Here is a 22,689-nt window from a genome sequence, read left to right on the forward strand (position 1 = left end):
GCAACTTCCAAAATTCTAAATCTAAGCACAAAAGAGTAACTTTAATGTCCTTGAAATTCTGACCACAAGTGTGGTCCCTGAATATATTCCTTATGCAAACATTTCCACATATCATTCTAGTATATTCCACTGACCTCAAGTCTTAAAATTTAAAGCTACTTCAAGTAAAATTGCCAGGTCAGAGAAATACAATTACAGTTCAGTCATGTACGACTTCCTATACCAAATAAACTAGTATTTGTTTCTACAGAGTGACATTAGTTTTCTTAATTCAAACATAAAAATGTTATATTCTGACTTGACATTATCACAAAGCATTTCTAAAATACAAATTGTAAAAGTTCTTTGAATAAATCAGGTCCTACTTCCCCTGTATTATAAAATACGTTGGAGCTTAACCATTTACTAAAATAACTGCTACAATTAAATACACAGTATGCACAATTTTCCTTTGCCAAAATACAATAACCTTCGTGTCTGCTGGAATCCACACCTAGTTCATTACATGTCTTCACCCTTCTTAGCCTGTAACACATGCTGCACCCTGTAACCCATATCATGTTCTGAGAACATTTGCTGAATGACTAAACTACATACAAACAAACTACCCTATGCAGTGCATCAAAAACCATTACAGACAAGCAGTTTTAAAACGGCTTCTCTGAAACCATGGGCACCTAAGCTAACTGCCCTATTTTGATTTAGGTAAGCTTATCACAAACCCTTCGCATACGTAACTCCCTAACGACCTAGACACTCAGTCAGTGGCCTTGGATGGGCTTTTTTTCCACTAACCAGAAAGTACATGCTACATTCCTCACAGCAGGAATGACTGCAAGCTGAACATCTCTCCCAATCTCTGTCTCTGACACAACTCTGTTTGACACATCTGACCATATCTGCATCTAAACAAGGGCTGTCCCTACAGCAGACACCATGACAGAAATACCTGACTCCACCACTGGGCTCGGCGATGGTTATGAGTTCTTTACCGAAGCTCTGTTAAGACTTGTGAGGTCTGCAGAGGCCTAAAAAGTCTAAGAATTGCTGCGACAAACATTTTTTGGAACTGTTAGAGAACTAGTTTGCAGAGTCAATTAGAATTTTAAACAATGCCCTATCTCTAACTAAAGCAGCATTTTTCAACATCATAGCACATACTTTGTCCATCGCATTTGGCCACAAGTGGCCTGTGACTATCTATCTGAACGATAAGTATACTCTAAAAATATGAAGATCTGCCACGAGTGAGGACTCTGAAAATAATGTGCCAACAGCGCCAAAGAAAGAATCCGGGAACAATAACCAAAGGCAGCAAGGACCTCTGCACCAGAGGTGAAGGGACCCCACTCATAGGATGGCGAACTTCCTGCGTGTCTTCCGGGTCCTCGGTTCCCGCCGGCGCCACCTGAAGCCCAACCACCCCTCGCCCCCCTAATCCCAGCACCCAGCCAATAGCCACCAGCCCCATAGAAGTGACACCTCAGTCACCCCATGCCCCTTCCTATATAACCCAGCACCTTTCCCTGATAAAGCGGAATTCTCCGGTGAATTGCTGCTGTGTGTCGCTCCCTTCCTTTCATTGGTGCCGAAACCCGGGAGATGGGGCACCCCACTGGGCCCCGTCTTCCCCCGACACCAGCAGCAGCTTGCCCTCGTCCTCTTTTTCCGGCGCTGGCTCCTCACACTCACCACCCCTCTCTGGCCTTTGGGTAAGTTTTCCCCCCAGAGTGGGCCGCTCTTTCCCGAGCTATCGCAGCGCCATTGACCGTGATCATCCGGCAAGGCCCTGACGCTCGGGGACGAGGAGGGAGCTCTCCCCACCTCAGGCCTTCACGGCTGCGGCGGACCCTCAGCCCCCTCCTCCAACAGCCATAAACGAGGTGACTCCCTTGCGGATGAGAACGCTCCCTTCCCCCCCACTCCTTCCGTTCCTTCCGCCGAAAATTCCTTCCGCCGAAAACTCCTATACTAGGTACCTCGGACTCCGGCACTCTGCCTTCTTAGAGAAGTCGGGGTGACGACCCACACTTCCTAAGAAACCAACTCGTATACGAGTTTCCGCAGAGCACCCAGGATCACCGGGGACGCCCTTTGTCTCCGTGCAGTCTGCTCCCAGTCCGAGGGTCTCCGTTCGTCTTCTCTGTCCTTTAGCCATGGGGGCCTCCTCATCCCTCCCTGGAAGCTCACCTCTTGAATGCCTGCTCAAGCATCTAGCCACCCTCTCCCTGACGCCTGATATAAAACCAAACCTTCTCCGCAAATCCTGCTCCCAAGATTGGCCGACATGCCCCCTAGACAATCACAACCAACGGCCGGCAGGGGGAGCTCTTGATCCTAACATCACTCGCGATCTCTTTAACTACTGCCAGTGCCTGAAAAACTGGAAGGAGATTCCCTATATCGAAGCTTTCCGCCTTCTCCTCCCGCCCCCCTCACCGCCACCGCCGCCTCCTCCCCCAAAGTTCTCCCAGCCTGCAAGCCGTCTCCCCCGCAGAAGCCTCCCGCCCACTCCCCTCCCCCTCTTCTCCTACAACAGCCCCTCCCCCTTCCTCCCCCACCATCTCCTCCCCCACCTCACCCCCCTGCAGATCAAGCCTGAGCCTTTCAGCCCCCCTCTAACTAAGTCCCAGGAGCCTCCTCCGTCTTTGCCCCCATCACCTGTTTCTCCCCCACAGACTGAGCCAGAACCCTTCAGTCCCCCACCGCCGTCGGTCTCCACTCTCGAGATATCTTCACCTGCTGCTTAATAGCAAGTCTGAAAAATGCAGCTCGTAAAGTAGTCAATTTTCAAAAGCTCCCTCCGAGTTCTTAGACAGACCCACTCAAGCCCTATTGCAGTTACCAGCCTGGACCCAGAACCGCCTGACGGGAGACACGTCCTTATGACATACTTCCTGGCTCAAAGCTACCCCGACATTAAAGCTAAACTCAAAAAGTTAGAACAGGGCCCCGCTACCCCACAGACTGAGATCCTAACAGTGGCCTTTAAAGTCTTCCATAACCAGGAGGAGGAGAAAGAACGCTGTAAACAAAAGGCTAATCAGGCCAATTTCCAAATGTTGGCCCAGCTGATAAAACCACAACCTGGGCGCCCTTCTACAAACAAGCCCCCCCCAGGAGCTTGTTTCAAGTGCGGAAAAGAGGGACATTGGTCAAGGGCGTGCCCCTCCCCCAGATCTCCTACCACCCCATGCCCCAGATGCCACAAAAAGGGCCACTGGGGGTCTGATTGCCCAGCCACCCGAAGGGGAGGCTGGACGAACAACCCCCATCCTAAGCCCACCGTAGTGGGGCTGGCAGAAGGAGATTGACGGGGCCCGGGGGCTTCTCGCCCGACCATTTCCATCACCAAACAGGAGCCCAGGGTTACTTTAATAGTAGACGGTCGCCCCACCTCCTTCCTCCTAGATACAGGAGCCACCTTCTCAGTCTTGCAGGAATACTGGGGCGCTACCATGCCTGCCATTAGTCCTATAGTCGGGGTAAGAGGTAAACAGATTTTCCCATTAAACCCTCACCCCCTTTTATGCACAATCCAGGACAATCCCATACCTTTCTCCCACTCCTTTCTGGTTATGCCCCAGTGTCCCATCCCCTTACTAGGACGGGACATCCTTTCTCTCCTCCATGTTTCCATAACTATATCCACTCCCACAGCCCCCAGTACTCCCCTTCTGATGGCCCTCATAGCCGACGACCCCCCTCTACCCAATGAAAGCTCCAGTTCCGCCTTCATACACCCTGTAAATCCCAGAGTTTGGGACATTACAAGCCCCTCCATGGCTCTATGTCCTCCTGCCTCTATCAAATTACATGACCCCTCTCAGTATATCTGTCAGGCCCAATACCCCCTAACCACTTCAGCCCTCATAGGCCTCCAACCCATCATTCAAGATCTTTTAAACAAAATTACCTCAGACCCACTCACTCCCCGTTTAATAACCCCATATTAGCTGTTAAAAAAAACAGCAGATCTTTCCGCCTCGTCCAAGACCTTCGCCTCATCAACATGGCCATCGTCCCTATCCATCCCTTAGTCCCAAATCCATACACCCTTTTATCGCAGATCCCTGCCTCGCCTCCCACTTCTCAGTCCTAGATCTCAAGGACGCATTTTTTTCTATCCCTCTGGACCCCTCCTCCCAAGATTTTTTTCACCTTCACCTGGACAGACCCATACACAAGACATTCTGAACAACTCACTTGGACAGTTTTGCCACAAGGCTTCCGAGTCCACCTTACTACAATACGTGGACGATCTTCTACTCTGCAGTCCCTCGTGGGAACCGTCTCAACTTGACACTGGCTCCCTACTTAACCTTCTAGCTACCAGAGGTTACTGGGTATCCCCCGTCAAAGCTCAAATCTCTTCCCCTTCTGTCACTTACCTCGGATTCCTTCTATCTCAACAAAGAAAGTCCATTACCTTAGACAGAAAACGGCTCCTCTCTGACCTGCCCGTTCCCAAAACCAAGACAGAAATCCTTTCCTTTCTAGGCCTGGCTGGGTATTTTAGAGCGTGGATCCCTAACTTCTCCCTGTTGGCAAGACCCCTATACGACCTCAGCAAGGGCCCCCCTGAAGAACCATTATCCTCCTCACCCCGACACTCCTCCATTAAGCTCCGTGGAGCCCTTGTGGAAGCCCCAGCTCTCCATCTTCCTGATTTGTCGAAGCCCTTCTCATTATACATTCATGAGAGGTCCAGTCAAGCTCTAGGAGTCCTAGGCCAACATTATGGCCCATCCTTTGCCCCAGTAGCTTATCTTTCCAAGCAATTAGACCCCACAGTTCGGGGATGGGCCCCCTGCCTACGGGCATTAGCCGCTAGACAGCTCTTGCAGAAAGAAGCTCATAAACTGACATTCGGGGCGCCCCTTACCATTCTGTCCCCACATCACCTAAAGGACCTCTTAACCTACAAAAGTCTACAGACTCTCCCTCCCTCCAGACTCCTGACCTTACTGTCCTCTTTCCTCCAAAATCCCGTTCACCCCCTTTGCCATCCACACCCGAATCATGACTTTTTCCTCCTTTACTGCTCCCTCGCTCTCTTTTTTTTCCTCATTCCTGTTGTCTTCCCTGCCACCCCAGCCTCCTTTGTATGGCGATTCAAACTCAGACAGACTTACACACAGCATCAAACAAAAGTTACTGCCCTCATTGCCACATCAGACTGCCCTCTGAAAGGCTGCTCTGAGCCTTCATACCTCCAATTTCCTCCCTCCATGGAAGTGTTCACTAGCAGCTACCTTTATTCTCCCTACCTCTGCTTCCTCTATGACCAAAAACAAGCCTGTTGCAGACGATGGCCAGACACGTACGGGAGATGCCCCTACTGGTCTTGCGCCATTCACTACACGGGTAACTCCCGGTACCCACAGTATTACTCCTCCAACCCATTCTCTTCAATACCAACAAACCCCCTCCCTCACCTGGCTGTGGCCCATTGCAGGCCCTATAATAATCATTCTTCTCGCCTGTCTCTTCTTGCCTTGTATAGTAAAGTTTGTCAAATCCCAAGTCGGTAAAATCCCTAATCAAACTTTCAACCAGCTTTTACTCAGGAACTACCAGCTTTTAGCCACAGAAGATCCCTCACCCTCACGTGACCTCCTCGCCACACGCTGAGATGGACCCCTCTCTCCGCTGGAAACTGTTCCTGGAAACAATGGCCGCAGACGCCTGGCTTCTGACACCCGTATCCTCTTGGCACCATTGGAATCAACAGGTCCTCGACCTATGGTTACAAGGAACCTTCACTGATTTCCAACCTGAAGAAGCCCACATCTACTCGTCCTTACTGTGGGGAGTCCTATCAACCCTTTCCTCCCAGTCCTCAAGCCCTCACTCCCTTCTCCGCCCCCGTTCAGCAGGAAGCAGTCAGAGAGAAAGCAACGTCCACAACCCCATAGAGGAGAAAGGGGGGAATGAAGGGCCCCCACCCATAAGATGGCGAACCTCCTGCTTCTCTTCCGGGTCCTCGGTTCCTGCCGGTGCCACCTGAAGCCCAATCACCCCTCACCCCCCTAATCCCAGCACCTAGCCAGTAGCCACCGGCCCCGTAGAAGTGACACCACAATCACCCCGTGCCCCTTCCTATATAACCCAGCACCTTTCCCTAATAAAGCGGAATTCTCCGGTGAACTGCTGCTGTGTGTCGCTCCTTTCCTTTCAAGAGGGACAGTCCAGCTGCCCCCGCTCATGCCAGTCTAACTCCATTCCACATCCAAGGACCCGCGACACCATTAACTGTCCTGAGTTTGGGGAATGACATCATTTCTCCTCAGGGTTCATTCTTTGAAACGAGAAGCAAGCAGGCATTATTTTATGTTAGGAGCCATCTTTTTCCTCAAAGAGGGCCTGCAAGAGGCAACGAACAGAGCTAACTGCTCCAAGCCTCTATGAGGTTTCCCTATGGACTCATCACTCCTGAGTGTTCACAGAGTTAAAAGCAGCCATTTCAAGTATATACCCACATAATCTCTCTTTTTTCCCCAAACAGTAAAAATATCAACTACTGATAGTTGAGAGCTAATTTTGAATTTCTCTATAGAACACTTTCAATAACCTGTGTACATTATACACAATCTGCATTTTATACCTATTTCATATCAATTACACAGTTAAGTGAAAATATTTTAGGTCTACATCTGATTAACAGAACACTACAAATTATTAAACAATAATAATTTTTATAAACTCGCCCTATTCCACAATAAAGAGGTCATCCAGAAATCATTCATCTCATAAATCTAATCAAAATATAAAATTTCTAGACATTTGCTTCATAAATGTTTTACAGAGGGTAATACAGTTCATATTTCCTAGGCTGAGAGCTCTTGGCCAAGTGAGTAAAGTCCTACACTCTGCTGCATACAGCCAGGCTGGAGTTAAAAACTGGCCATGAATTTCTAAAATGGAGACAATCAACAGTATATGAAATGAATATAAACATATGCAAGTAATGCCTATGTAAAAGTAACATACACATTAGTAAGAAAAGTAAATTTCATATTCAAGTGACTGCTTCCTTAGTTCTCCCCTCTGACTATTCACAAATATGAAGCCCAAACTAGGTATATACTACAAAGCTTTATATTCTTGTATAAACACATCAGGACTGTTATTTTACACAAATACAGTTGTAAGACCACACACAAAACTAACGGACTAAAATGTAAAGTAAAATGTGTTCGATATTTAATACCGCCCAGGAAATGTCAAGATCTGATTTTGTTTTATTTTAGAAACTATCTTAAAGACTATTTTAATACTCACATTTCACCATCAGAACTGTTAAGGGAAGCCCAAGCTAAATTATACTAAAAGTCACTAATAGAGAAGTAATCCTAAAAGCATATTTTGAGTGTTTTTACCTAAAGAACAAAAGTATTAAGACTGATTATGCTGACTAAAGAATAAGTTATCAAAAACACAGAGTTAGTGGCACATACTCACTTAGCTGCTAAAGGAAATGATGCTATGAAGATTTAAGTCTCCAACCCTCCCTAAGCCCCACACGCTAACTGCAAGCTAGAACTTGCCAACTACGTATACAGAGGCAACTCCAAGGCCTGAACACTGGTCAAGAGCAGCCTCTGGGGTGAAAGAGAAGACACCACCTCTCTATTCTCACCTGTACAGTAGGGACGCCAGTATTTCCTCCCCTCACAAGGACGAAGCACGGTAACAGACAGCACACACTGAACCACTGCCTGTCCCAAAGCATTCCAACTACGGTCCCATTTAATACACATACAGATACCTGACGTAACGGATGCAAACATGTGTATGTGCTGTTTAGTATACAGACGCGTCGCCCAGCTCAGTCACTGAGAGAGCCTAGAAGCCCTGTCACTCCACGGTGACAGCGAGCACACCCGGAGGCCGCAGCTGTGTTCTGGGTGCAAACGCCACTCTCTTAGAGAGAGGGACAGGGACTCCTCGCCAAAGCAGTTGCTTCCAAAGCTGGGGAGGGGCAAATACGAGACTAGAACACTTCGTGGTGCAAGAAATTAAGGAAATGTTCCAAAAGAAGGGGGCATGTTCAGAAGACACAGGAGCCAGCCCGAAGGAGGTCCTGTGGACAAAGCTGGAACAATATGAGCAGCAAAATAAATAATAGTAGTAGCAGACTGTAAGCCATAGGGGGAAAAAAAATCCATGAGCCCATACTGACATAAATAACAAACAGGGGAGAGAGGATAGCCCTTCCCAGAGAATTCCAATTAATAAATGTGGAAGAAATCATGCAGAAAAATCACTGGTAAACAGTACAATAATAACTGGTACACACAAGATCCACTGATGGACACTACAATTACCAGATACCAAAACTAGTAGGCAGAAGGTTTAGAAGAAAAAGAACACTTCTTACAGTGAGAGTAACAGTAGTTCACTGTGGAGACACCTGGCAGACAAGGGTCAGCGCTCTAGCAGTGAGACATCCTGAGGTCTAGCATGAGCCCTGGTGTGATGCACCGAGGCAGTGTCAGCTGTGCTGTGCCAGAAATGCACGAATAACCTTATTCTAATCATGAGAAAACGTCAGAAAACCCACAGAGAGGGCCCTTCTACGGAACAGTTTCCTTCAGAAGTCCAAGGCCATGGAGGACAAAGACTGAGGGACCGTCGCAGCCCGGAGACCACAGAAACAATACAAATCCTGTAAGGAGACAACCTAGATTAGACCCTGGGTCAGAAAAGGGTTACAAATGGGAAAACTGGCACATTCAAGTAAGATCTGTGGTTTAGATAACGGTGTTGCACTTATATAATTATAATTAATAAACTAGGGAATTAACATAAGATGTTAACATTGGAGGAAGCTGGATGAAGGGCATATGACAAGTCTCTGTAATTTTACTATTTTTCTTTAAGTTTAAACTTTTTTCAATAGTTTTTTAATTTTTCTAATATGATATAGGCAATGTATAATAGCTGTCATTTTGTTCTCCCTTAAAATCATGAAGTTATGCTGAAATAGCCTTCAATTGCTGAAGCTAGAATACATATAAGAAACTTAGCTCTGAAAATCTAACCAGTGAAATGTATTGTAGATCTCATTACCTGTAATTTTATATCCATAAGCAGCTAGTTGTCCAGCCATATATTCTCCATCTGAATTATTATGAGAACAACCCCATGTTCGTATCCAAATTTTCTGTATGCCAGGAATAGTGCTATCAAACAATAAAAAAAAGTCTCATTAAGGCATTTTTAATAAAAAGCACTAGATGACTTCTGGGCATATTAGGCAAAAATGCAGACACTGCAAATCATTCACAAGCTATCCATCAAATCACCAACTTAAGTATAACTACTGGTTGTTACCTCAAAATCTAAAATGAAGATAAAATAACCAGTCTAAGAAATGAAGACTCTCTACAAAAAAAATCTTCTTTGAATTGTATTTTAATATCAGTACTATTAACATATTACCGCTGACCTGAACTAGAAAAATACATACAAATAGGAATAGCAAAGAAAATGGTTCTAGAAACAAGAGTAAAGAGTAGGTACATCTATCTGCCCAAAAACAGACTCCTATCTACTACCTATAACCTTTATTTTATACAGATATAAATAATCAAAATGAAAAACTGTCATGCTACAGTATTATTTAAAGTATTCTGTATGTAAAAATAGAATTCTAAAAATGTAGTATTTTAGGAAAGAAAACAAAGGACTTTCAACTTGTATTGCCCTAGTAATTTGTAACTAAATAGAAATTACCTTAAGGATACATTCAGGACAAATCTAATAAACTTCAGTGAAGAAAATATAAGCCAACTTTAAATCCACAGATTTTAAAAGCTTAAGGTTCCAAAGAAAATAATTAAGTGTATTAAAACTTTCAACAACTTATTAACAAATATAAGCATATTAAACTACACAACTGCAGAATCCTTCCTGGCTAGGTTGTATTAGAATTTCACTAGAGAACTAATAGCGTAAACAGCACAATAATTTGTGTCCAATGTCTTCAGCTGATTCATAAGTATCTGTAAATCTGCTAAGAAAAATAAAATGTTCAAACCACCACTGTCTCATAGGAATCAGAAATTCCAGCAAAAATTTTAATTTGGAAGTAACACAAAATTACATACCAATTACAGTAACATCAGAGAGCTCCAGCAGGGGTGGGGGTGCCTATCTTCACGCCAAACACCGTCCCACGCCCTGCCTTGAAGAACATGCAATCTGACCTCTTTTTCTTTTTTAACCAATTACTTTGCTAAATTCGAAACCATTCAAATAAAAAATAAATCTATATATTGCCTCTCAAAAGTTCAACATTTTTTAAAAAGAGACATTGTGTATACCACACAGACCAGTAGTGGCACCTTCTCCCCAGTGGCACTAACTTCAAAAGAAAAGAGCTTACCTATCACTTGGTGGCCTTTCTTCTTGCAAGTGTTTTTGGGTATTTCGCTTTCGCACTTTTGGAACAATGTGCTTTCTTGCAAAATGCCTGTCCTGTGGCTTCGAATCTTCCTGTGACACAATATCTTCTATGTCATCCAGTAGTATGTTACAGGATGCAGAAGGCATCTTCATCACATAAAAAAGTTACAAACGATACAAGCTTGAGTCCCTCAGGGAATCTGTATAACACAGCATCACCTATGCAATATTCTTGCCAAACTTAAATCTAATAATGCCTTTAGATTTATTGTCAAATTTACAGAAAATGCAGGAGACAAAGAAACACAGGAAAATAACCAGACAAATCTTATTTATAGGGTATTCCAGGATTAAACTGTGACTGTTTCTTCCACAAACTGACGTCATGGAGAAAAAAGCAGGAGAGGAACTCTTCAAGGACACTTAAAAGCCTAACAACTAGCTTGAATTCATGATCTTGATTAGATCTCACTCTGTTCAACCAGCTCTAAGACATTTTGGGAACAATGAGGAAAACTAAAGTGTGAGCTGGATATTAGATAATATTACAATATTACTATAAATCATTAGATATAAAGTACTGCCCTTATGAATGAAAATCTTATTTTTTTGACAGAAATTTTACTTTATTTTAAAAACCTTATTTTTTTAGCAATGCATATTGAATATTTGGCGGTGAAGTCATTATGTCTAATTTACTTTTAAAACAATAAACAGATTAAGACATATGGGGAAACATTCACAACTCTTAAATGTAGGAAAAAGTAGGTCTGTTGGTATTCATTGCCCTATCTATGTTCCTCAATGTTCAAAATTTTTATAATCTAGAAAAGAAAATGTGGGGGTACTCCAGACATCACATACACAGGTAAACATAAGACGGCCTGGGAAGGTGGAGACAAGACAGGCTGGCGAGGGGCCACAGGGCAGAGCTCCTTGGCATCTGCCTCCTACAGCCCAGGCCTGGAGCTGTGAAGCTAGCAGCACACACAACAGAAGCTCCCAACAAAAGCCTGTTCTCTTATCCAAGAACCAGAAAAACAGCAGCCCAGCAAGACAGAAAGTTCTGCACAATAATCCCTCTACTCAAACACCACAAGACACTAATCAGACAAGCCAAAAACACCAAGTGGAGAGCCCCAACTTCACCCTTCTGAGGCAGTAGCAAGGCGCCCAACACCCTTCACCAGGGCAGAATCAGAGGCCCAAGCAAAACCCTCAACTTCCAAACCAGCCAAGAACCAGTAAGGTAGCCCCACCCCTACCCCACCACAGCTGTGAAAAACAGAGGGATATGCAAATTAACAGTCAAACTCCTATCAGAATCCCAGAGAGATATTTTGTAGACATAGACAAGATTGTTCTAAATGTGTATGGAAACAATTATGGGAGAAGAAAAGATTGGAAGGAATTGGCCTGCCTAATTTTAAGGCTTATTAAATAGCTGTAGGAATCAAGACTATGAGGTATGGGGGAAGTATAAACATACAGATTAACAGAACGTAACAGGGAACCTGGAAATAATCCCACACAAATATGCCCAGATGATTTTTCACAGAAGTGCAAAAGTAATTCAATGCAGGAAAGACGGACTTTGCAATTAGTGCTAGAGCTTCTGGATATTTACAGACAAAAAAAATTAACCTCAACCTAAGCCTCACACCTTAAAAACTAACTCAAAATGTATCATGGGCTTAAATGTAAAACAAACTATAAGCTTTTTGTAAACATCATTAAGAGATAATTTTCAAGACAGAGCTGGGTGAAGAGTTCTTGGACTTAATACCAAAAGCATGGCCCATGAAAGGAAAATTAACACATCCAGACACAAAAATTAACAACTTCAGCTCTGCAAAAGACCCTTTCAAGAGAATTAAAAGTCAAGCTTCAGAGTGGGAGAAAATATTTGCAAACATATATCTGCCAAAGGACTCATATCTATAACTTAAAACAGTCATTTAAAAAACCAATCTAATTAGAAAATGGAGAAAAAATTAGAGACATTTCACCTGAAAGAATATACAGAGGGCAAACACAGGAAAAGAGATTCAACAATACTAGCCATCAGAGAAATACAAACTAAAATCATGATGAGATATCACTACACACCTATCAAAGTAACTAAAATAAAAAACAGTGAGGACATTAAATGCTGGCCAGGATGCAAAGAAACTCTTATCACTCACGCAGTGCTGGTGGGAATATAAAAGGTACAGCCACTCTGAAAAAGTTTGGCATTTTCTTTAAAAACTAATCATGCAACCACAACACAAACTGGCAATTGTATTTACAGGAGTTTAATCCAAGAGAAATACTTATATTCACACAAAAATCTGAACACAAATGTTTATAGCAGCTTTCTTTGTAATAGCCAAAACCTGGAAACAACCTAGATGCCATTCAATGGATTAAATTATCAAACAAAATATGGTACATCCAAACCATGGACCACTACTCATCAGTAAAGAACGTACTATTGATGCACGGGACAATCTGAGTGAATCCCAAAGAACTAAGCTGAGTGAACAGAGCCAAGCCCAACACGTTACATACCATATGATTACATTTATGTAACACACTTGAGATTGAAATAAAGGAATTACAGGAAAGGGGAACAGAATAGTGGCTGCCAGGGAATAAGGAGAGGATGGCGTGGGAGTGTGACTATAAAAGGGAAGCATGAGTGGCCCTGGGGCGATGGAAACACTCTCCATCCTGACCCGTCGTCTGTATCCTGGCTGTGATACTGTATTACAGTTCTGCAAGATGTTACCGTTGGGGAAACCATAAATTGTATAGCCTCCCCACGTAATTTTTATAAGTTAATCTATAGTTATGTTAAAATAAAATACTGAATGAAGAAAAAATCCTATCTGGAAAAGAGAGTACTTGCATACATTTAGCGACAGTACCATCCCGTGTCCAGGCAGGAGGCGCGCGGCCCACAGGGTGCTCACGACTCCGCGGCTGACCCTGCCTCTCCCTACGGGCGACCCAAAACCCAGAGACGCTCCTCCTGTGCCCCAAACGGGCCTGAGGCCACGCGGCCCACACGCGCGGGGTCCCCCGAGGGCAGACTAGGGGTGGAAGGACCATGTGCCTCGGCTGGGTCGCCTAGGCCGGTGGTAAGGCGCCTACACTCTTGGTCTCAAGCCTTTCTGATGAATTTTCCTTCTCTTTGTTGGCCAGATCGCCACCTTCCCATTACTTTCAATAAGCAGAAGGGCTTCTAGCCAGTTTTGTTTTGTGCCTTTTACTATAAGCACTCTTTAAAACTAGGATAAATCACACCCCATACATCAGATAAACCTGTGTTCAAATCTCAGCCGGCCCTCCACTGCAAGAGCAAAAGATTAGATACTACCCAAGCGGCAGTCAACTGAGGCCTGGTTAAACTACAGTTGACTGTATACCACATGGTCCCGGTGGGACTGCCAACCACAGGCCTCCTCCTCCCCAGACACAGGAATGGCGCACACGACCCAGCCTGCCACTTCCCGGCCGCACCGGCTGGCTCGGTGTAGGACACGATAAGCCCAGCCACACTGGGACTTCTATGCCAAAGCTACAAGGAGAGATGGCTTCTCTTTTCATGACGCGGCTAAGGTGGGAGGATGCCAACTAGGGGGTGCTGGGGCGCATGCTGCCCGCCATGGGGCAGAAGCCTCTCTAGGGAAGGAACCGTAGGGAGAGCCGGAGAGGTGGCGGGCGAGACCGACATTGCCGGAGCACCTGGGCCCCGCCAAGGCCCGAGCCGGACGCAGCCGTGGTCCGCCCAGGCACCGGAGCAGGCGAATGCCCTCCCCAGCCAACGCAGCCGACAGACAGAAGCTTAGTGTCTCAAACTGCTTCTACTCATTTGCGATATTAACTATCTCCATAGTCCAATAAACTGAGAAAATTCTGCCTCCGCACAGATCCGCATATGCATTAGCAGAACAAAGCTGTGAAGAACCACAGCAAATACATTTGAACTCATTTATCTGAGGAATTTTCTGAAAATTAGTTTCTCACAGATTCTGCCTACATGAGCCTACAGATGGCACCAAACCAGAGGGCCCAGACGCAGCGCCCTCTGCAGTCCCCTCCCTCGCTCTGCACAGCCGAAGGCGGCTCTCTGCCCCTGCGCCCTGCCTGCCCATCTGTTCTATGAATGAACCATCCGCTCCCTAAGAACAATCTCCTACTCTGACCTAAGCACAGCACCCAGCGACGCTCTCTCTTCAGCACCACCACTTTCTCTCTACTGAATCATGACTAAACATAAACATACTGGTATTTCTCCCACTTAAAAAACAAAGCCCTTCTCTTGACCCCACTACCTCCACTTACCACCTCCGTCACATTTCTCTCCCTTAAAGGAAAATTCCTTGCGAGATCTATACCTCGTTTTCCAATGCCCCCCTTCTCTCAGGGACCGGGCTCCCACCCCCACCGCCACCCCAAACTGCTGTCATGATTTGAATGACTTCCAACGATATACACACTGACCAAGTCTCGGTCACCTTACATGACCCCAATCAGCAAGCATTCCCTCAAGATACTTTTCTTGAGGGCTTCTGGGACACCCGCTGAGCCCTCCTCCTACCCCATCAGCCACTTCCTGGTCCCCTTCGTCTGCCCTCTGCCCACTTCTCATCACCGGAATGCCCACATGGCTCCGTTACACGACTTCTCTGGTTGCAGATACGCCCTAAGCAACCTCATCCAGACTGCAGCCTTGAAGTGGCACTATATGCACATACAACAGCCCCAGTCCCTCCCTGAACTTGACACTCTGAGATCCAACTGCCTACTCGACACCCCTGCTTGAATGTCTAATAGTTTTTTCAAACTTAAAAATTCAAAGACCTAACTCTTGATCCTCTGCCCACCTTACCCAACCAACTGCACCACCTCCTCCCACAACTTTCCCCATCTCACTTAAAGGCCATCCCAATCTACCTGGTCAGGCCAAAACTCCTAGCCTCACCCCTGGCCCCTCTTTCACCCTAAAGCCAAGCCACCAAAGTCCTGCTGCCTCTATCATCAAAATATATTCAGAATCTACTTCCGACCATACCTGCTATATTCTTGGTCCCAACGAGCCTCAACTCTGCCTGATTATTGCCAGTCAGCCTCCCTGCCTGTCACCTTAATTCCTGAAGGACAGTTTCAGCCCAGAAGCCCAGGATCCCTTTATAGCCTAAATTCGTCTCAAGCCTCTGACCAAAACCTGCCAATGGTCGTCCACCTCACACTCAATGGCCGAGATCACTACAAAGATTTGCAAGGGGTGCGTGCGCTCGCCCTGCTCGCTCTCCCAACCCACTTCCCACCCTCTTCCCCCATCCCCCCCACTCCAGGACTCCCCTGCCATTTCATGCCCACCAAGCCTCTCAAGACTTTGCTCAAGTGTCACCACCAAACCTTTCTGCACAGCTCCCACCTCACCACACACACACACACACACACACTCTACCCACCCCCACCCTGCCGGGTTTTCCCGCCACAGCTCTGCACCACCTGCCTGGATGCTTTTATTTTTACCGTCTGTCTCTTTCTACTAGAATGTAACCTCCACACAGGCGAAGGTTTAGTATTCTGTGTTCACCACTTTACCCCAGGAGAGGCCTAGAACAGCATCTTGAATGCTGCAGGTCCCTGGCAGGCATGATGTCCTACCGACGACCCAGCCTGACAAGATCTGACCTGGCCTCACCCTCCACCCCAACTTCACTAACCTTTTAGATACCCCCAGGGTGCCAAACTAGTTTCTGACTCAGGGACCTTCACACTTGCTATTCCTCTGCCTGGAATATCACCCCCCAGATATTTGTATGGCTTGCTGCCCACTTCTCTACTCAAATGACACCTCCCCCAACAGGCCTTTCCTAAACACCATAGTCTAAAACAACCACACACTGACCAAGCATCTCACATATTTTCAGTGACCTCTTAACACTGCTTTATGCTTTATTTTTCTTCATAGCATGTGCCTACCTGACACCATATATATAATCGCATCTGTCTTTCTCATAGTGTAAGTGCCACGAAGAGAAAAAGCATTCTCTCTTCCCACTCTATCTACAAAACCTGTAACAACGCCTGGCATATACAGCAGGCACACCATGTTTGTTGACTAACTGCACAAATAGAATGCTTATGCTGAATTTAGCTAGCCTTTCTATAACACAGGCTAAAACTTACACTGGGTAGGATGAAGTAAATACTAATTCCCAAGAGCTGCTTCTATCACCATTATCCTATGAAACAAGTCAGACAGGCTAGCCCAGGCAGTGCCCTTGACCATTACTAAAGAACTACTGAAGGACTATGGGTTGTTGAATGACACATTAAAAGCCCTGTTTTCACATTACACAATTTTCACATCCCATCCAGAATTGTGTATAGATCTATGAAAGGGAAATAGAATGTTAGAAGAAACATGAGAAGTCCATGCAGTTAGGGAGATTGAGAGGCTTAGCAATGTTCCCTTTTTACAGAACTCAAGTCCAGTAGCTAAAAGATTTGCACCCTGACAGAGCCGGAATTAGAACCCAGGCCTTCTCTCAACACCAAGCTCTCCCATACGGCTCTGCCTCAATGGCAAAGCCCATACAATGCAAGAGTCTAATGAGACCATACAAAATAAACACCTTCCAGGAAAAATGGACAAAGGAAACACAGGCCACTCACTCAGGAAACGCAAATACCCAACAAGCGCTGGTAAGAATGCTCAACCACACTAACAGCAAGAATTGCAAACAAGTTATTTTTCACCTACACCACTTAAAAAAAACTGAGAAAAACCCTACTGTTAGCTGAAAGGGTGATAAAACTGGTAAAGCCTTTCTGGAAGGCAATCTGGCAATGCACATCAAACCTTGAAACATACATCCTTTGACCCAGTAATTCCATATCTAGAAATTCACTCTAGGAAGTAAAAGGAGACAAATAAGATATAATGAGAAAGTTCTTAAAACTGCCTGTATATCATAAGCACCTTAACAATCTTCATCACTATTAATAGTAACGGTATTGCTTCCAGCAAATTGGTGGAGGGAATGGTTAGCCCTCAGAAACGTTTAAATCAGTGAGTAATAAGGAAATGAAGGTCTGAGACTAAAAAGAAAGCAAGGCAATCATGAAATGAAACAGAAAAATCATGTACAGTTTTTTCTGAGAGGAAACCAAGTTTAACAAAGGGAATAAAAACAGAATCAGTGAAAAGGGGACAGTGAAAACAAGAGATGAAAAAAGATTACAGGATCCTACAGTGCTGTCCTTCCACAGGTGGCTTAAAGGAGAACTCTTATAATGTCAAATATCCAGATCCCACTCTGAGTTAGAATCTCCTAGACTGGAACTCAAGGATGAGGACTTACACCCGTTCAGATGATCCCACTGAGCAACCGACTGAGAACCACAGTGGATCTATAGCGGAGGTTCTCAACCTTGAGTGTTCAATGTATTCACGTGACGGCCTTTTGAAAATGCCCAGCAACCAAGCCCCAGGCCAGAGGAATCAATCCTGGCAACAGAGCCTGAGCAATTCTTTTTTCCAAACTTGCCAGTAATTCTCACGTGTGTAGCCACAGGTGTGAGTCAAAGTCCTGCACCAGTGGTTTTCAGAGTATGGTACCCAGATCAGCATGGTTGGCATCAGTAGGGAACTTGGCAGAAATGAACATTCCTGGGCCCCACTTCAGACCCACTGAATCAGATATTCTGAGGAAAGGCCATCATCCTGTAACAGGCTCTCCAGGTGATTCTAACACATGCTAAAGCCTGAGAAACGCTGTCCTACAGTCATTCTTCCATAAAAATCATCTGTAATGCTTGTGAAAAATACATTACCTGGTCGGCTTATTTTCAACAAGGGTGCCAAGAAAATTTAATGGGGGAAAGAATAGTCTTTTTAATAAACAGTGCAAGGACAGGACGGCCACATGCAATGAAAGAAGAACCACCTCAAATTATATACAAAAATTAACTCAAAATGCAACCCTTTATTGTGTCACATTTCACCCCATTTCCCTATATTCCACCACATTCCAGTCCATTCCGCAACATTCTATCACGTTCCAATCCATCAATGGAGTCCCCATTCGCTCCCAAACCACTCAGGAACTATCTATTGCATCACATTACACCCCATTCCACTCCATTCTGTAACATTCCACAACGTTCAGACAAAGAAAATATTTGCAAATCATATGTCTGATAAAGGTCTAGTATCAAAATACATTAACAAATGTCTTGCCAATAGGTTTCAGCCCCGGACAAGGTCACTATGGATTCAGTGTAACCAAAGAAAATTGACAGCAGAAAGCTCTTGGGGTGAAAGGGTTATACCCCACTTTATTTCCAGGTGGCAGGTCAGTCACTAGAATCCTGTTCACTCAGAGCGAGTCTGCATGCAGCAAGCTGGTCTCTGCCTCTGGGTCCCTCTGTCTGCACAGCCATTCTGCAAAGTCATCCTCTGGGCCTCTCTGCACAGTTGTCCTGCACCAGCCGTCCTCTGGGCCTCTGTCCTCGGCGCTGCCACCACTCCAGCCTCTGCTCTGCTCTCCTGCAGCCTTGCAGCCCTGCCACCGTGTTATGCCCAGAGCACTGGGCAGAGCTCTTTATATAGAGTCAACAGCCATGTATGGCCCACAGGTGTGCAGTGAGCTAGTCAACGAGGGCCAGGTGAGAATCCTGGCCACAGGAACTCTCATTTTATCCACACTCCACCCCTCCAGGATTCTCTCCTCTCAATCCACGTGCCCTTAGTCCTCTGCAATGGTCCCTGTGAAAGGAAGCTCGAACATTGTTCTCCAGCCTCTCCAGCAAAAAGTCTTGCACACACACAGGCTGGACTCGTGGCTCTGTCTCTGGCCTCTGCCTCTTTGGTCTTAATGGCTGGAACTGCTGCTCTGGTTTCAGCTGTTGCCATAGCTCCAGTAAGATCCTATTGGGCTTCCCATCTAACTTCCTTCCATCTACTCCTGCCCGTATCAAATCAACCCACATCTGGGTCCTCGTAACCCTCAGGAGGCCCCTCAAATTCCTCCTGTAACAGGTCTTATTTCTTTCCGGGTTCTTGTTGCTTCAGCTACTGTACGTGTCACCTTGCACTTTATAATCGCTGCCTCAAGGCAGGCTGCACTGTCAGGAAAGACAACTTTCCCATCTCTGATCCCGGCAGAACAATTCCGTCCACCCCTAAGTCCCACAGCCACTGGCTCAGCCTGAGTACAGGGGTGGACCATAGAGTGCTCCACGACCTGGGGAGGGGGCCGCTCCTCTCCTTGGGGAACTTTCAGCTGCTGGGTCTTTATTTTCTTTACAACCACTGGGCGTGCTTTCAACACAGGAGGAGCCAGTGCCTCCGGCACCACCCCTTCATCCTTCCTCAGCTCCTCCATTTCTGGGGCTGATGGCACCTTTCTCTCCCCTCCCTGAGTGCCTCCTCTGCTGCAGCGCCTCGCAACAATGCCAGCTCGGTCTTCAGGTCTCCTACCTTCAGCTCAATGCTTCGCAGCTGACGTTCTCGTGCCACCTCCACCTGTGCTTCCCTCAGCTCGTCCTTTTCCTTGATGGCCTCTTCCTCCTTCAGAGCACCTGGCAGCGCTGCCATCTAGTCTTCCATGGCGCCTTGCTGCCGGCGCTCTCATGCTGCCTCCTCCCGCATTCAGGCCATCTTCCTCAGGGCATCCACAGAGGTTTGCAGCTCATGTTCTTGTGCCGCCTCCTCCCCCATCAATGCCATTTCCCCCCTCAGGGCATCCACAGAAGTCTGCAGCTCACGTTCTCGGGCCGCCTCTTGCATCAATGCTACTTCCCTCCTCAGGGAATCTACTGAAGTCTGCAGCTCACCTTCTCGTGCCGCCATTTCTTGGGTCTCCTCTAGACCTTTTTAAGACTGTGAGAAGCAGCCAGCCCCCAGTCCCTGCTGCCTCCCGGGCACTCTGCTTCTCAAAGGATCCGCTTATGATACCAAGAGCCACCCCTGCTGCCTCAGGGGTCACCTCCCCTTGCCTCCAGTCCTGGGGTGGGGCCCAGTCCTCTAGGAGGCAGGCCACCTCAGACCACATACCCATTGGGGGACGATCCACTGCCTCCCCATTCACAGGGGCAACCCGCTGAAGCACCCCTCCCATAAGGGCAGCCTGTCTTTTTCCTTGGTCAACAGTGAACCCTACCGACTTTCGCCAATTATCTTGCCAATGGGTTTCAGCCCCAGGCAAGTTCGCTATGGATTCAGTGTGACCAAAGAAAATTGACAGCAGAATGCTCTTTGGGTTGAAAGGATTATACCCAACTTTATTTCCAGGTGACAGGTCAGTCACTAGAATCCCGTTCACTCAGAGAGAGTCTGTATGCAGCAAACCAGTCTGCCTCTGGGCCCCTCTGTCCGCACAGCCATCCTCTGGGCCTCTGTCCTCGGCGCTGCCACCACTCCAGCCTCTGCTCTGCTCTCCTGCAGCCTTGCAGCCCTGCCACCGTGTTGTGCCCGGAGTACTGGGTGGAGCTCTTTTTATAGAGTCAACAGCCATGTATTGCCCACAGGTGTGCAGAGAGCTAGTCAACCACAGCCAGGTGAGAATCCTGGCCACAGGAACTCTCATTTTATCCACAATAAACAACTCAACAAGACAACCCAATGTAAAATATAAGCAAAAGATACGACTAGCTATTTCTCCAAAGATGTTTGGCCAATGCACATGAAAAAATGTCACTATCACTAGCTATCAGGGAAGTGCAAATCAAAACACAAGACACCACTTCACACCCACTGGGATAGCTAAAATTAACGAGACACATAATAACAGCATTGAGGAGTATGTAGATTAGATCACCCAGAGAGAAAAAGAAAGGGGTACAGGGCCAAGCCTTGAGGAACTCCAAATATAACTACCAATAGAAGAAAACAAGCCTATCGTGGAGACCAAGAAACAGCCACCAGAGAAGAAAACCAGTGTCTCGGAAGGCATAGGAAAAGAGCATTATCAAAGGTCAGGACTGCTGAATGTAGATGAAAAGTGAAATGAATAAAAATGTCCCTTAGATTTAGTAATACAGCGGAATGCAGAGGTGATGATATTCCACATAATGACGGTGGCAAAATGACAAGGATATCAGGCTTCCTCTGAACTCTCTACTGTGTAACATGTCACTCAAACACAAAGTTTTAAAATAAATGAGTACCTTGATTATCTGCAATTAGTCTCAAATCCTCTTGAAAGATGAGTCTGGAAAATAAAAACTGATTAGAAAAAGCAAAAGCACAAGTTCACAAGCCCACAGCAAAGACCCTTTAAAAACTACCTAAAAGGGATTAGACTCCACAAAAGACTGTTTTGCACAGCACGGTTAATGATGTTCCATACTGTTCCCAGCTAAGACCTTACTGATCAGGGCAGGTGTGTGGACAGCCACCTTCGTTGCCACGGCTGTGACCCAGCGCCCGACCGCACTGACACCTACTACGGCTGCACGCGACCCAAGCGATTCCAGCTGCCACACAGCGAGGAGGCAGCGAGTCTGACACCCGACTCAGCACCCACGCGGAAGGCGCGCCGCCTCGAGACTCGGGGGTTTTACGAGTAAACGAGAGCAGAGAGTGAAAAGGCAGGACACCTGCTCCTCCTGCCAGCTTCAGCTGAAACCCTTGGGAGGCAGCTCGGGGGAAGCAGCCGGCCGCGAAGGCCGTGCCCGGCCCCACAGCCCACCGACGCAGGGGTGGGGGATCGGGTCCCTGAACGCCGCGGCCTTGCGGCCCCGAAGGCCAGCGACCCGGTGCTCGCCTCCCGCAGCGCCGCCGCCGCCCAGGGGCAGCCCCGCCGCCAAGTCCCCGTTTAGCCACGAAGCAAGCCAGCAAACGGCCTAGAAAAACTGAAATCGGGAGAACACGGCTCTGCCCAGGGATCCGGCCTCCACCCCGCCCAGCAGCCGGAAAGGAACAAACCGGCCCGACGGGAGACGGTCCCCTCACGCCGCTGCCCGGAGCCCGCGAACTTCACACGGCGCGCGCCATGACACCCCGTCCCGCCGCGTCCGTACGCGCATGCGCGGCGACGGCGGCCGCAGGGGTCAAAGTGCCTCCTCGCTGACGTGCGCTTTCGGGCTTAACCCGCTCGGCAATAAGTCACTTGCAGTTCCCCTGGTTGCAAGGGGGAGAGTGCACCCCCGGGAGCCGTCGGAATCGCGTACAGCTGACTCCTGCTGCGCATTTACTGGTGCCAGACATTCCTTTAAGCGCTTTACAGAACATTACCTCCGGGTTATTATTTTTTTGGGAACCTGCTC

The 22,689-nt window shown here is 46.8% G+C and overlaps 1 protein-coding gene across 3 annotated transcripts in view; it reads right to left on the reverse strand.

The window, feature by feature from the left end:
* The window catches only part of CDKAL1 (CDK5 regulatory subunit associated protein 1 like 1), a 615,335-nt gene extending 592,847 nt beyond the window's left edge, over nt 1-22,488 (reverse strand). The window contains exons 1-4 of one of the 3 annotated variants that reach the window (XM_057494166.1): nt 22,349-22,488; nt 21,589-21,632; nt 10,394-10,560; nt 9,076-9,188 (exon numbers count right to left, since the gene is read on the reverse strand). In XM_057494166.1, coding sequence (XP_057350149.1) covers nt 9,076-9,188; nt 10,394-10,560 — 280 coding nt within the window. In that variant the 5' untranslated portion in view covers nt 21,589-21,632; nt 22,349-22,488. Of the gene's footprint in view, nt 1-9,075; nt 9,189-10,393; nt 10,561-19,900; nt 20,123-21,588; nt 21,633-22,348 lie in introns of those variants that run through there. The other 2 variants (XM_057494167.1, XM_057494165.1) reach the window with 2 other exon arrangements.
* Nucleotides 22,489-22,689: the final 201 nt, after the last annotated feature.

This window comes from Manis pentadactyla, chromosome 16, assembly GCF_030020395.1.
Source record: "Manis pentadactyla isolate mManPen7 chromosome 16, mManPen7.hap1, whole genome shotgun sequence".
Lineage (NCBI taxonomy): Eukaryota > Metazoa > Chordata > Mammalia > Pholidota > Manidae > Manis > Manis pentadactyla.